This window comes from Callorhinus ursinus, unplaced genomic scaffold (assembly GCF_003265705.2).
Source record: "Callorhinus ursinus isolate GAN/ISIS: 27379988/994484 unplaced genomic scaffold, GSC_fseal_2.0 scaffold17, whole genome shotgun sequence".
NCBI classification, from domain to species: domain Eukaryota; kingdom Metazoa; phylum Chordata; class Mammalia; order Carnivora; family Otariidae; genus Callorhinus; species Callorhinus ursinus.
Genome location: NW_027397079.1, coordinates 37,264,183 through 37,279,784, shown reverse-complemented (window position 1 = coordinate 37,279,784; position 15,602 = coordinate 37,264,183). Strand labels below are relative to the sequence as shown.

The 15,602-nt window shown below is 39.9% G+C and overlaps 1 protein-coding gene and 1 pseudogene across 1 annotated transcript; both read right to left on the bottom strand.

Annotated features, from left to right (window-relative positions):
- Positions 1–7,629: 7,629 nt before the first annotated feature.
- On the bottom strand, positions 7,630–8,114 carry LOC112834574 (large ribosomal subunit protein eL15-like; annotated as a pseudogene).
- Positions 8,115–11,660: 3,546 nt separating this feature from the next.
- Positions 11,661–12,987, bottom strand: TCIM (transcriptional and immune response regulator). Its single transcript, XM_025886151.2, has one exon. The coding sequence runs from the start codon at positions 12,891–12,893 to the stop codon at positions 12,573–12,575; it is 321 nt and encodes a 106-aa protein (XP_025741936.1). The 5' UTR covers positions 12,894–12,987; the 3' UTR covers positions 11,661–12,572.
- Between the last annotated feature and the right edge of the window lie 2,615 nt (positions 12,988–15,602).

Sequence of the window (15,602 nt, the reverse complement as noted above, 5' to 3'; positions counted from 1 at the left end):
AAAATATACATAATATAAAATTTATGATTTTAACCAATTTAAGTGTACAATTCAGTAGCATAAAGTACAGTCACATTTTGGGGCAACCATCACCACCATCCATCTTCAAAACTGTTTTCATCTTCCGGAACTGAAACTCTGTACCCGTTAAAGAATAACTCCCTCTTACTCCCTCACCCTCAAGTTCAGGCTCAGTCCCTGAACTTGAACTTGAGTGCTCCAAGAATCTCATGTATGTAGAGTCAGACAGTACTTGAGCTTTTGTGACTGGCTTATGTCACTTAGTATAATGTCTTCAGTATCCATTCTTGTTGTAGCATGGGTCAGAATTCCCTTCCTTTTTAAAGCTCCACAATCTTTCACCGTATGTGTAGACCACATTTTGTTTATCCATTCATCCACTGACAGGCATTTGTGTGGTTTCTACCTTTGGGTTATTGTGGATAATACTATTCTGAACAGGGACCTACAAATACTTGTTAAAATCCCTGCTTTCAGTTCTTTTGGGGTTTATACCCACAAATGGAATTGCTGGATCACATGGTAATTCTACGCTTAATTTTCTGAGGAACTGCCATTCCGGTTTCCACAGTGGCTGCACCATTCCCACCAGAAATGCACAAGGCTTCCAGTTTCTCTATATCTTCATCAACAACTTATTATTTTCCGTTTGCTTGTTTTTTAATAGTAGCCATCTTAATAAGAATATAGTACATACTGCATTTTTTAAAAATATTTATTTGATAAAAACTATTTATTTGGGAGACAGCATGTGCAGAGGGAGGAGGGGGGATCTGCCCTTGAGCCTCTGAGCTGCGTGATGGAGTCTGCCCTTGCAGATCTTGCCTTAGCAAGCAACAGGGTCTAAAACTGTCTTAGGTTTAGTTTTATTCTGGTAATTTCTTTCCAATTTCAGGTGGGTTCTAACAAAAGGTCAGAGGAATAACAGAAGCAGATGGCCTTCCTGAGGCGTGTGCCAAAGGAATTCGTGGTGTGTCTTAGGGGTGACGTCCCCACCCATCGCACAGCTCAGAGGCTCAAGGGCAGATCCCCAACATTGTGCATGTCCCTTCCTGAGCACTCCCTGGCGCAGACTACAAGTCTGACGAGTAAAATGTGCTGTGATCATCACAAGGGGAGAAAGCAGCTGCTCTAAGGTGGGGTCTATTGTCAAGGCTCTCCTGGTAACAAAAAGAGGAAAAGGCCTATCAAAGCATTTCCTGCCTGCAGGAGCCATGTGCTTCCATTAATTCTTCTGCCCAGTCAGTCTGTCTCCCTCAGGCTAATGTCTCTCAATGTCCACTATCCCAGAGAACAGAACAGGCATTTTTAGCAGTTAATTTTACACCCGTTCCAAACAGTGTCGTTAATGAGGAGGACCAGCTCAGATGTTCAGTGATGTGTACTTACGTATTTCATAGGGAATGAAAGAGTGTGCTTAGGGCAGTGAGGATTTTTCAGAATTGAGCCCACACCTGTCAACTGCTTTGGCACTGGGACAGGTACATGGAAATAATGGTGAAGTTGCTGCTCTTCCTGACCCTCCAAGGGGTTACAGAAAACAATGAACATTCTCTTGAGTATGACATTGGTAAAATTCACACCTTATGGAAGAGATTAGCTAGCCCTGGGAGTCAGTGAGAAAATATTTCTAAATGAATGCCTAAGTTTTGTGAAGCAAATTAACCAACCATGGGAGTAAGTAAAAAAATATTTCGGAATAAGTGACTGAGTTTTGTGAAGTAATCTGGGCTTTAATCTCAGAGAAGCAGGCCTGGTGTGTGACTCTTATGAATAAGGTCAAGTGTAGTTTCTTATACTGCACCCCTCTTCTGGAAAGAAGGGTGCTACGAAGAAGGTGAACAGTGAGCTCTGTGTGTACAAATAAGGGAGACAGCGAGGGAGAATTTGGTAAATGCATATCTAGCTCTTTCCATGGTGAGATCATCTAAGTGCTGATATGAGAGATTGCAAAAACTAGTGGAGGATAATCAAGATGCTCTTGTCAACATCCTGCCAGTCACCAGACGTAAGGGAGGCCATCCTACAACATCCAGCCAATGGGTGGCCTGCCAACTGACCGCAGATGGATGAGAGAACCCAACAGAGAACAGCTGAGGACCGGCCAGAAGGACCCGCAGGCTGCCCCACAGAGCCGCTGTCATCTTGAGTTACTATCGGGAGAGTTCGTTAGGCAGCAGAAGCTCAACGTTGCAGGGGTCAGGAGGTAAGACATTTCGCTGTGAGGCTAGTTCTTCAAACCTTACCAAAGCCAGAGTGAAATTGTCCTCAGGCCACTGTTTCCCCTTTTGCTTTCATGAATAATTTGTCCTCCTGCCTGGTAGTTAAATTTCTCTTACGAACAGATGAATTGGTGGTCCTCGCCTATATTGTGGATTGCGAATTTAATTAGGGTGAGCAAGTCTTTGTAAGTCTTTTACCCTTGGTGCCCACGGTATCAAGTCTCTAATCTTTCCTGGCTGGGGAGCAGAGTTCTGAGCAGTGATGCATCCAGCATGTCCCTGCCTTGCCCAAGGACACATTTGTCACAAGCCCATATATCAGCAACATTGAACTTTTAAATCCAAGGAGAAAAAAGATTTGGTTTCTTACATCGGTTTTAAAATAAGAAAAAGCTGTAAAAGAATAAAAGTTCACTGAAATAGGTTTGAAATATAATCAGTGAGAAATGAGATCCCAGTCTTGACATCTTTCAAGGATGATGAGGAACCATTTGCCAGGCTAAGCACTCATGGAAGAATCACATGCCCTTTTGATCCCATAAGGAAGGTGAAGATTCCAATATCTTCAACATCCAGATGTGTGTAGAATAAAAAGATAATGCTAGTTCAAGCCTACTCGATATGACTATGATCAATTTAAACTTAAAAACCAGATATTCTGGTTGTTATTTTGCTACATATTATCCCAACTTACTTGGCTGACTTACTTTAGTCAATTTATTTGTTAAATAATTATTCATTGTCACATCAATATGATCTTAATTATTGGTATTAAATATATAATATATATGTTATTGGTATAATATATATTATTTATAATTGGTAATAATTATTATTACCAATTACTTATTGGTGTTTTATATATATAAATATAATACTTTATTATATGTATTTATTTAATTTCAATTCAAATTATTTAATATAATTCATTATATATATTTATTCAATTTCCAGTTGAAATTAGACGATAGTCATGGCATTGGGTTCCTAAAAATATGTTGCAGGCTTTATTCCACAAAGGTTCCCACACTACTCATGCACAGATTATGGAACTCTCTAAATCTGTTCTAGTCATTCTGAAATCCTTGCTATGTAGGGTAAGATATATAGAATTACTTTTGTGCCCAGCACAGTCTGTGTTCAGCCTGTTTATCACGTGGGACTTTTTAACCTTCCTAGTATCATCCCCTCCCTAATTCACACTAACCCAAAGGAAGGCCAAAGTTATGGCAGTGACTGGTTATACCAGGACTCTGAAGCTAGAAGGAGAATGAACTTTTTAGTCTTAGACCTGTAACTAGAGAGACAAAAATCATGTCAGGAACAAGAGAGCCAGACGTGATCAGCAAACTCAGTTCACAGATGTTCAGAAAACTTGTTCACTTCCACTGAACATTTTGAAGTCATTCATGTATAGTGGAAAGCAAACAACGCACTTAGTGGCAGAAATGCACCAGGGCAGAATGCCTTCCTGGCATCACTCTTAACATGAACTATGGCTCATGCCATGGTTCAGTTAATTAACATGAATGGGCCTCTGTTGGCTGTTCTCCTTGGAGATGCTAAGGAGACAAAAAGGATGCAGATGATTACATGTTCATTTCATAAACTAATAAGTTGATACATCAAACAAACATTCTGTGTTTATGTGGAGTGTGTCCATTCATTCAACAAACATTTTTTAAGTATCTACCTCATGGTTAGGCTCTGTGGTAGATGCTTTGTAATATTCAACCATGAGCAAAGCACCATCCCTGTCCCCAAGGTTACTATTGTAGGTACTTCTGACCATTTAACATACATTCTCTTATTTTGTGTTTACAACAATCAAGAGAAATAAGTATGGAGGTGTTATGAGTTGAATTGTGTCTCCTCTATACTCATATGTTAAAATTCTAACACCCAGTACCTTAGAATGTGACTGTGTTTGGAGACGTGGCCTTCAAAGAGGTGGTTAAGTGCAGGAAAGTCCTTTGGGGTGGGCCTGGATCCAATACGACTTCTCCTTTTATAAAAAGAGAAGAATAGGTCACAGAGAGGAAAGATCATGTGAAGACACAGAGAAAATCTGCCATCTACGAGGCAAGGAGAGAAATCTCAGAAGAAACCCACCCTGATGCCACCTTGAACTTGAACTTGCAGCCTCGAAAAATGTGAGGGAAAGAAAATTTCTGTTGTTTAAGCTACCCAGTCTGTGGTACTTTGTAATGCAGCCCAAGCAAACTAATACAGGAAGGAGGTATTATCCTTGTTTTACAGATGATAAAGTAAGGCTGAGAGAGAGTAGATAATTTACTCAAAATTTACACCTAACTAGTAAATGACAGAGGCAGAATTTTCTAATCCAGCTCTTCTTATCCCCTGCGTGTGGCTCTGTTTATCTTTCTATTGTCTATTGCCCTATACATCGAACAATCTAGCCTTCTGACAGCCAAGACCGAGAAAAGTTGGGAGCAGCTGTTTCTCTTAGTGCACCACCACCTCTGGTCGTTTTCTCCTTTACTAATTTCAGATGTTCCCTTATCCTGGGTTTCAATCTTCCTGTTCTTCTGCCTACCCATCCCTTAAAATTAAAACCACATTATCTCAGCGGAGGATCCTTGTTGTTAGGAAGAAGGTCTTTTATTAAGTGCTAGTATGCTAAGTTATAAGTGATTGTTAGTGATGAGTGCTAAACATTTTTTAAGACTAACTTTAAAAGAATAACTTGTCTAGACTGAGAAATGAATTCTCCAGGGTAGCAGGCAAGTGGTAAATATAGTTAGGGGGAGAAAGACCTTCTATTCATTTGAAGAATGTATTTTTCTTGCTAAGATTATGTGCCTTATGGAAGTTGAGCTAACAGTGCTCAGGGGATTTCTTAGAATTTGTGAGCATAGGGAAAATAATGGTATTTGATTAGATGAGAGATAATAGAAATAACAAATTACAGGATAAGGTGCTAGTCACATCTTGAGTCAACAGTTTGTGTAGTCAAAAATGTACTGAAGCTTGCAATGTTCTTGGGGAGACACGGATGATTTAAAATGAGCCACGTGCTCATACTGAACACAGTTGGTGACTTTAATCTAGGTCAGTGGTTCTCAGTCTGACTTTGCAGCAAAATCACCTGGGGAGTGTTTTAAGAACAGAAATAGCAGGTGACCAGCACCGGAAATTCTGAATCATTAAGTCCAGGGGCCTGGATTTTAAAATGTTCCCCAGGAGATTCTGATAACAGTAGGTTTGCAAACAACTGCACTGTGGAGGTATTCCACATTTATCAGTCAGGAAAGATGCTCTTAAATAGCACTTCTATTTACTGTGGCTCCCATGGCTCTCTGGGATCAGTAGGATTCTCCAAAATCTTTCAGATGATAAAACCTGGGCATAAATAATAAACATGGACAAATTGCTGGAGAATAAGAAGAGAAGGTAGTGATAGGAAGCAGAAGATTTTCTCCTGATAAAACCTAGAAGTATCAAAGTGGACAAATATCAGACTGAAATCTAAGGAAAGAAATCAGAGAAAAGTTATCCATATCCAATGCAATTATTACAATTCAAGAGAAATTATACTCCTCTCAACATATATCCTTACTTGGACATAATTTTTCAATTAAGGACAGAATTAATATAGTAAGAAAAACTCTAACTAATGCCAAAAATCAAATCCTTTTTAAGTCTTCTATTAAAAAGTGCCATTGGCACCTGGGTGGCTCAGTCGGTTAAGAGGCTACCTTCAGCTCAGGTCATGATCCCGGGGTCCTGGGATCAAGCCCTGCACTGGGCTCCCTCCTGCTTCTCCCTCTCCCTCTGCCTGCCACATCCCTGCTTGTGCTCTCTCTCTCTCTCTGTCAAATAAATAAAATCTTAAAAAAAAAAGTGCCACCAACAGAAGACCCGACTGTAACATAAGAAGCGGGGACCCCCGCATGTCTGACGTTCTTCACAATTAACTGTGGAACTTCATAAGAACATCCATTACCAGGCCCAGAGAGGTGGGGACCAAGAATCTATATTTTTAAAATGCTGTCTTGAACTTGAAATTGTAGCTTATGATTCTTACATACAGTCGTGATTGTCTCAGTGGCTGTGTCATTGCATGGATGTTGCAGTGCCAAACTATTACCAGCTGGCCCCAGCATGGGCACACTCCGCCAACCAGGAGAGAGGTAGGCTATTCAAAAACATAGATGGATCCGCAGAAAGTTGTTTTCTTCACCTTCTGCCTTCAGCAACCATGATTACTAATCAAAACTCTTTAATTACACTTTTGTTTTGTTTTATTTAAGAGAAATTCCTGCCCCATGTGGAATACCGCCTGATCCAGTATGAAGTCCTACTGTGTATGGAGGTAGAGTTATTAGCTCCCATTTATGTCGAGTGTGAGATCTAGAAGAGGTCACAGACGTGGGCCAGTCAGATCTAAGTTTTTTCCTCTTACAGATGAAATCTGGAGATAGGAAAGAAATTTGCTCAAGGCACAGTTGGTAACAACCCCAGAACTCCTGCCTCAATCTGGTGGTATGTGCTCAACACCAGGCCACTGCTGCCCACACATAAGAACATAGAGGCTCAAGAGCACAGACTGCTATGCTCTCTTAGGGCTGTAAATGGTGTATGTGTGTGTGTGTGTGTGTGTGTGTGTGTGAGATGTGTAAATGTGTATGTGTATATGTCAATGGGTATGTGTGTGTATGTGTACATGTGTGTGTGCATGTGTGTATGTGTGTGTGCATGTGTGTGTATGTGTATATGTGTGTGCATGTGTGTTTGTGTGTGTGCACACGTGCGGACAGGGAGCCAGCATGTGTAATGGGAGGGAGGGAAAAGGTGCCTACAACAAAACTCTTCTGACTACTCAACAAAAGTATTCCTGACTTTCTTTGAATCACTGCTAAACCATATTGGAATAGGATATTTATTTCCAAAATTCTGTAAGACAGTTTTGCTAATCTTGGGTTCATACATTAAAATAGAACACATTTGTGTATGTAATAATCACTTAAAATATCTGGAAACTTTGTAGAAAAGTTATTTAAGTGAAGAGAGAGCTTAGTACCCATTTCTTTATAATATTTGTTAAATAATAAGACTTATTATAAGATCAAACATGGTTATAATTTCTAAAAAATGTAATAGGGAATATACTAGTTGGGGTCTCCGCTAATCTGGCCTCACAACCCTTTTCCTCATTACCCCTTCCATTTCATCCTTGGCTTCCACACAGCTAAGCATTGATTACTGAGCTGCAAACGTCCTATGTGGCTTTTCACCTCAGTAGACCAACAGTGAGGCAACAGAGTTCTGGAAGAATCTCTGTAGAGTCTAACCATGTGTTCTTTTCCTTTTTCTTTTAACCTAAATTGTTTATTAGGTAAGGATTTTGCAAACATTACTTATATTAGCAGTAATGATGGAACCAGGGAGTGTTGTGTCTTCTCCATGCCCCACAGTGAGAACCACCAATAGTGTGGTGGACCTTTCCAGGGCCATGGCTCTTGCCACCTGCAGGTGTTAACCCTCAGGTCTCCCTGTGCTGGTGGACTGGTGTGGTGATCCACTGCGTGTCAGAATTTCTTCTGATAGCTTTATGGAATGGATCAATGAGGTTAACCTCAACGAATTTGCACCTAGAATCTTGATCAATGCAGTAAGAATTTAGGACTCTCAGAGCCCTATAGTGGCGTCCAGCTGGCTCCTCTGCAACAGATTGAAGGCTTGAGGAAAATTCTAGCTGGTAAACACCATGATGGGCAGGCTTGCCATAGGTCACACCCTTAGGAACTGGGCATTTGTGGCTACCACATCACACACGAGTCCGATATATGACATGACATCAGATTGCTTTTTCCTCCATAGCTCCTGGATGTATTGATAAGCACCCATCTTTGCTTACCTTTGAGCTGATGGGTGCAGTCAGATGGAAAGGAATGCATTATTTTTCAAAATATTAATCATATCTATTCCTAGGGTGTGATACATTGTAGTTAGGTGGTAAGTGTCACTCCTTTACTTAAAGTCCTAACTGATTCTCTATTACCTTCAGAATAAAATTTATAGTCAAGCTTGTCATTTAAAACCTAGTTGCTTTTCTAATTATTGCCCCCAAATGCTTAGGCCCCTAGCCATATGGAACTGCTTAGAGATTCTCAGACAATTCACACTCTTTCCTGCCTTTTTGCCTTTGCAAACATTATACCCAGATGATGAAATAAAATTTCCTCTGTCCACTCTCCTGACTAAATCCTACTTTGAAAATTCTCCATGGACTCTTCCAGGATCTCCCCAGGTTGGGTTAGATTTCCTCTCCTTCTGCTACTCCCCAAACACACAAAAACTCATACAGATAGACACAAAAAGACGCCCCCCACACACACACCTGTGCCTCATAGCATCCTGTTTAAACTCCTATCATACATCCCACTGTATTATATTTATTTTAAAACATTTTCCAGCTCCTCTGATAAGGAGAACAAGGATCCATTCTGACCACAAGGGCCCACACATGGGTGCTTACTACATTTTTGTTGAATGAGTATATAAGATACAAAAGATGATTTTACTTTACAACTCTCTATGTGTAAGAAAGGGAGTTACCCAAGCAATATGCCATCTTGGGACACCGCTATGTGGAATTTAGAAGGGTAGTTGAGGTACTCCAAAAGATCGTGTAATACCTAGACCATGGCTTCATTTTTCGTTTTTTAGTTGAAGCTTTCTGAGGGAATGTCAACTGCATCCTATGACTACACTCTAACAATGGGGGAAAATAGCAGGCACCCACTTTCTCAGTAAACCCCATCTGTTCGAGTGTCTAAAAGCAAACAGCCTTTGCCATGGGCCACAGTGATGAAAGAGGAGCTCTACTCTGAGTGAATAAACTCATGAATCCATAGTTTCTGATTTCCCCCCAATGAGCAAATAGATACCAAAAATGTTGACTGACAACTGGAAGAGATGTTAGGTGTGATCTTTTGTTCCAAGTGTTAACCCATGCGTTATTTTAACTGCAGACAAAAGGCTACATCTAAGAACCCTCTGACACAATTAAAATGACTAAACTATGAAGCTTTTCCATATAGAGCAAGTGCCAAATAAACAGACAAAGAGGCACAGAGCAGATAAAAGTGATTTCTCAGAGGCCATGCCTTCCTGTCTTTTTGACTTACTAGCATATAAGTAATTGTCATCTTATAGGAAAAAATAGAAGCTAAGTTTGTCCTAGAGAAGCAGTCTAACCTAGTGGCAAGGAATGAGGCTTTGGAGCCAGAATCCCCAGATTAGATTCCTGGCCTCATTAGCTGTGTGTTCTTGAGCATGTTACTTCATCCCTCTGGGCTTCAGTGTCATTACACTATTTACACATGCTCTCATGTCACAGTACTAAGTGATTTAATGCATAAAAAAACACAGAAAACTGTTTCAATGAAACGCAGTTGTTATTATTATGATCCTAATAATACAAATGTTATTAACAACCCATTTCACTCTTGTGTTTTTGCTTTTATATCTTCTATTACAATGAGATGCCTTGAGATATATCTGGCCATCCCTGTGCCATAGAAGGATTTCTGAACTGAACCAGTCATACCTGTTCTAATGATGTTTATTTTCACCCCACATTAAATGAGGAAAGCATTATGGAACTAAAAATCACCCTTTTGTGTAAATCACATTGATTCCAACTTTTGTTGTCCCTGAAGGGGAAAGACAGCATGTTTCTGCAAAATCTACTGGAATTCTTCTCCCCACTGTTGTGGACCATATCCCAATTGCTTTCTAATTTGTTTCCCACGTTATAGTCTTGCAATCAGAAAATAATGATAATATACTGCAAGAAAACTAAGTCAATACATGCTAATTTGCAAAGTGCCAAAGACAAACATTGTACTCTATTGAAAACAACAGGGGCAGAGCATATAGTTATTCATCGGTGTAATAAATTCAACCTTTTGACTATGTTCAGCATCCAAGATACGTTTAGAGTCTTTAAAAAGAAAATAAGTTAAACATTTTCATAGGAATATGATAGCTATGCTGGAAGAATAAGTTCCCAAGTTTCCTTTCCAAGCAGTTTGTCAATGTCTTTGGGGGATTCTAGATAGAGAAAATGTGTCACTAATAGGCCAGATCAGAGGTAGGAAGCTTATTCTTAACATGGGCAAAGGAGACTTTAGGTGAGATCATTAAGCAAGATTAGTTGGCAAGCTTGGGGAAATATGGTCATGGAGCTGAAGACCCCTTCACAACCTCTGCTTTGGTAATCCCCATATACCATAACGAGCCTTCCACCTGTCGAAAACTTCTTTAGGGGCACTTGGGTAGCTCAGTTGGTTATGCGACTGCCTTTGGCTCAGTTCATGACCCTGAATTCCCAGGATCGAGTCCTGCATCGGGCTCCCTGCTCAGTGAGGAGTCTGCTGTTCCCCCCTCTCGTGGTCTCTCTCTCTCTCTCATTCTCTCTCTCAAATAAATAAAATCTTAAAAAAAAAAAACTTCCTCTTTAGTTCTTAATTTATATTGGTGTCATGGATGTCTTTGAAAATCTGATAGAAATTCTAAACACTTCTCCCAAAAAATGTACACACACAGGCACACACTTCTGCATATTAATCTGTGGCTTTCGTGGATATTCTCATGTACAAAACTTCCTTCTTAATGGAGTGATTTTATATTATCTTCAGTAAACTTATCAATTAACATTTGAAAGTAGGTTTGGAGACTTAATTTCCTTTTTAAAAATGTATTATTTAAAATCCTGACTTGTAAATCTCCCAGAAGATATTGGATCATTCCCTTGTTTTTTTGTTTTACTATGATCAGCAAGTTTCAAAAACCTCTGTACATGTTCCAAAATGCCTAACTTCTGGGAAATTTTATTTTTGTCTGCTAGGAAAGGGTGGCAGGCATTGATATATGCCTTCTTAGAAAGATTTTATTAAAATTTTATGAGATAATAAAGTGACTGTAATGTTATTCCCATATTGGCTTATATGGAATAAATATTGATAACCCACAGAATCTTGATCATAATTTGGACTCTAACCCCAAGATATACTGTTTTGGAAGAAATATATGTACAACTGTACATAGCTCCTGTAGCCACAAAGGAAAAATTTCAAAAATATGGAGAAAAAAAAGTTTTTTAAAGCTCACCCTCTGTGGACACATAAACACCACCGTCGATGAGTCAGTCAATGAATTTCTATGCCTATATCTTATAAAGTTGTGACAGAGAAACTTGCTAGATATTTGATGTAAAAATTTGTTTTGAAGAAGTTTGGCAATCAATGTAAAGCTACTCTAAAGGCACATTTTACTCTTAGAGTAAAATCCTTAGAAATGTTTATAATAGTTTATAAAAGTTTATAATAATAACTATTTACCACCTTCCTTTTCCTTTAAGACCAATCATCACAGACCAAGAGCAGCTAAGTTTATAATAATTTATTAAGGTTGCATATCATTTGTCATGTATAATAAATTATAAAAACCATAGCATCTTCATAAACTATTTAGTATATCATACTCACTTCCTAATGCTTACTGTAATAACTGTAAGAAATCTAATTAGATTATATTTTAGCATTAGTTAGATTAAAAAAACATAAAATTTTTTCACAGTACTTTGGATTTATGAAGGACCCCATTATTTTAGCTTTTGTGCAACCAGTTTGAAATGTATAAAAACCTTTTACAAACTAGAAGGGTTTTACTGAGCTGCTGAAGGTATTGCATAATCTTTAACTAACACCCTCGTGGTGCACTTTTTCAGGCACTGTAAAAAATGCAAATAAATAACCAATTACTGATCTGTAAGAATCTATACCAAGAGACCTCATTGAAGCTTGATAACATTTTGAAACATTCAGATAAAAAATTCAGTAAACATCGGAGTAGAGTATTCTCTCTCCCTGTTTCCCCCTCTCCCTCCCCCCTCTCCCTACCCAGTTCGGCTAAGGAAACAAAGTTCAGGCTGAATTTTAAGTCCTAGGGCCTGAGAAAGACTCTGGCCACAATTCTTCCCCAGCTCTCTGTTATCTTCCGTCTCAGTCCTCATTACATCCATTCAGACTCTTCTCTGACGCTGCAACAGTCCTTTCCCCTCAGGGAGAGTTTGCAAATCCTTGCTGAAAGCGTTTTGTTCACCTCTGTAACAGCACAGGCGTGAAATTGGTTGGAGTCTTTGTAACCAGTTTGTTCTGTTCCTTTCCAGCCTCCTCCGTTCTGATGGAAGAGAAGCTTACGAGGCAGCCGCAAACTGCTGCATGTGTTGGGTCTCACAAACTCGCTTGGTCTTTAAATGTCTATTCTTGGATAATGTCCTTATCCATCCTCTTGTCCTCAGTGAACTTTGATGGAATATTTCCGCAGTTTCAGAAATTGGAAAAGCTTGTCTTTCGTCCTCTTCTTCAGGGCCATCAGGGCTCGTGTTTTCTCCTCCAAATCTTGATCGATGGCAGAAATGATCTTAGCTCGCTCCTCTGCTTTCTTGTCCCCAGAGTTTTTGAAAAGTCTCTGTAGAGATTCTTGATCTATGTTTTCAAAGATGTTGGCCACGGCTTTCTTACGCGAGGCTGTGTCGAAGTGATAGCCGTGGATGGACGGGCTGACGCGCAGAGAGGTGGACATGATGATGGCTTGGTGGCTTGGCTTTGCTTTCATCGATGTGGGGATCTTTGGGAATTCTGCTCCCGGGCTCTCCAGAGAGTCTGTAGCAAAATCATTCCGGGGCTGCTATTTAAAGTGTGAACAAAAGCTCCAGGCTCAAATTACAGTGGTGACATCAGAGTGATCTCAAGGAAGAATAATCACAGACAGGTTTAACAGTTGAGTTGCCAATATCCTGTTCTTGTGCAAAATGTTAAGAGCTGAGCTCAGTGATGGAGCTGGGATGTGGGGATTTCTTTTCACCACATCTGTGGCAATAGGATTATACAGGCTTGGGCCCATCTTTTAAAAATAGCTGAAACCAGGAAGGGGCAAAGGTAAGACACAAATAGAGTGGCTTAGACTCTCAAAATCTTTCCAAACAACCCCCGAAACAAGGGCTTCTGCTAACTACAGGGAAGTTTTAATTCCCGGAGAAGTCATTAAAGTGTATTCCAAACGTTTGGCAGCCCACACCCGTGTCCTTTGGACATCCCCATCCAGGGCCACTGCACAGCTGCTGAAAGAAAGCCAAAGAATCAAGGACGTCAGTCTGCACTTTACCAACAAAACTCTGACAGGACACAGCCTGAAGATGTGAACTCCCAGAGACTGTGTCCAAGAGCCAATCTGTAATCACTGAATAAAACTGTAATTTATTATTTATTTATTCAAAGACTTTTTTTTAAATTTTTATTTTTTAAAGATTTTATTTTTAAGTCATCTCTACACCCAATGTGGGGCTTGAACTCAACAACCCCGAGATCAAGAGTCGCGCGTTCCACCGACTGAACCAGCCAGGTGCCACCCAAATTGTAATTTAATAAAAACAATAACAGCAATAGACAACATCTCCTTAGGCTTGTGTATATACCAACAATACCAATTAAAAAAGAAAGGGGGGGGAGGGAAAGTCAATCAGGTGCTTTATGGACATAATACTCAAAAGAGTGAGTTGATGTTTTCTTTTAATTTTTAATATTTATTTTGACACCACCCAGACATAGAGCGGTAGCTTCTTTGGAAGAGTTTAACTTTGTTCTTCTCACCTTCCACAGCATTCAGCCAGCTAGTGCCCCGTTGGTGTGGAGCACTTACATTCAACCCAATGATAGATGTGCACTTCAGAGGGCCCCGGAGACTTCTTTTAGAGCAGCAGGGCTGGTCTTCAAAATTTCCTCTAATCAGTCACATCAGGTCTAGAACATGCAAAAGGGGAGTGTGGGGAAGGTACCTCGCTAGAAAATTGAGTTAGGGACTCTTCTTATGTATTCATTCATTCATTCACTCACTCATTCATTAATTCAATCAATATTTATTAAAGGTCTACTATTAGCTAGAACATTTTTAGGCATTGGAAATACAAGAGGAAATGAAACTAAACCAACTAACCAAACAAAAAAAAAATCCCTACATTACCTTAAATGGAGTTTACATTCTACCGGGAAATAGATAATAGAAAAACGTACATTTATAATCGGGATGATGTTGGAAAGTAATACCTATTATGGATAAGGATGAAGCCAAGTTGTACAGGAAAGGAAGGGGAGGGTTGAAATTTGCCTGGGATATTCAGGGGCAGCTTCCGTAAATGTGACACTGTACAAAGACTTGGGGGAGGTGAAGGAGTTCGCTGCGGAGGTATCTGGAGGAAAGGTGTTGTAGGCAAAGGGGAGAGCAAGTTCAGAGGCTGGAAGATAAGAATGTGTGCGGAGCATAAGGAGAACAGCCAGGTGGTCAGTGTGGCTGGGGCAGAGGGGCCCGAGAAGAGGGGAAGGAGGTGAGGTCAGTAGGAGACGGCAGTGGGAATAGGACAGGGACAGACTGAATACAACTCTGAGGCTTTTTCATGGATTGAGCTTTTACTCTGTAGGACATGGGTGGCCTTGGGGAATTTCGAGCAGAAAAATGACAGGATTTTACTTACAATTCAAACTATTTCTTAGTAGAGAATACATTTTAAGGGGACAAGCAGTTGCGTGAAGAGAAAAAAGACTAGTTATATGGCTGTCAAAATAATCCAGGTAACAGATGATGAAGGTCCCCACTAGGCAGATCATCAATGCAGGTGGTGAGAGCTGATCAGATTGTGGGCATATTGTAAAGGCCAGGGCAAAAGGATCGCTGAAGTCTGCGATGTGAGCAATGGAAGACCGACAGAAGCCCAGCATGATCTCTTCCTGAAGGATGCTTCTTTGGAAGGCATTTCTAGGTGAGCTGATGTTCAACTCCCCAGCTGTGGCCGCGGCTGCTGGCTCCAGCTTCTCCATGGAAGGACCCTGTGATCTGCTGCCAATGACTATGGGCTTCCTGGCACACATTTGTGGCTATTAAAAATATACTCATTTTCCTCACTGTTAAAAACAGTTATTATTAAGTTAGCAAGGATTTTTACTGAATTTTTATTAGGTGCCAAACACAGAGCCCCAACATTACACAATCCACCTTCATGTTGTCATTATCATTACTCAAGGCCTCACCAACTGTTTCATCCTATGCTCTTTCTTGAGGTGATTCTTATAGGCTCACGCTTTCTATCCCCTACTCACTAATTAATCCCAAATTTTAATTCCTCATTTATTTAACTAACTGATCAATACAAATATATAAAAATATATTTGCATATTTACATATGTAAATATGGTACAGATACATATAATATATGTAAATATGGTACAAATGTTTGATTATAAAAGTCAGAAACCCAGCTATAATCTTTGATTT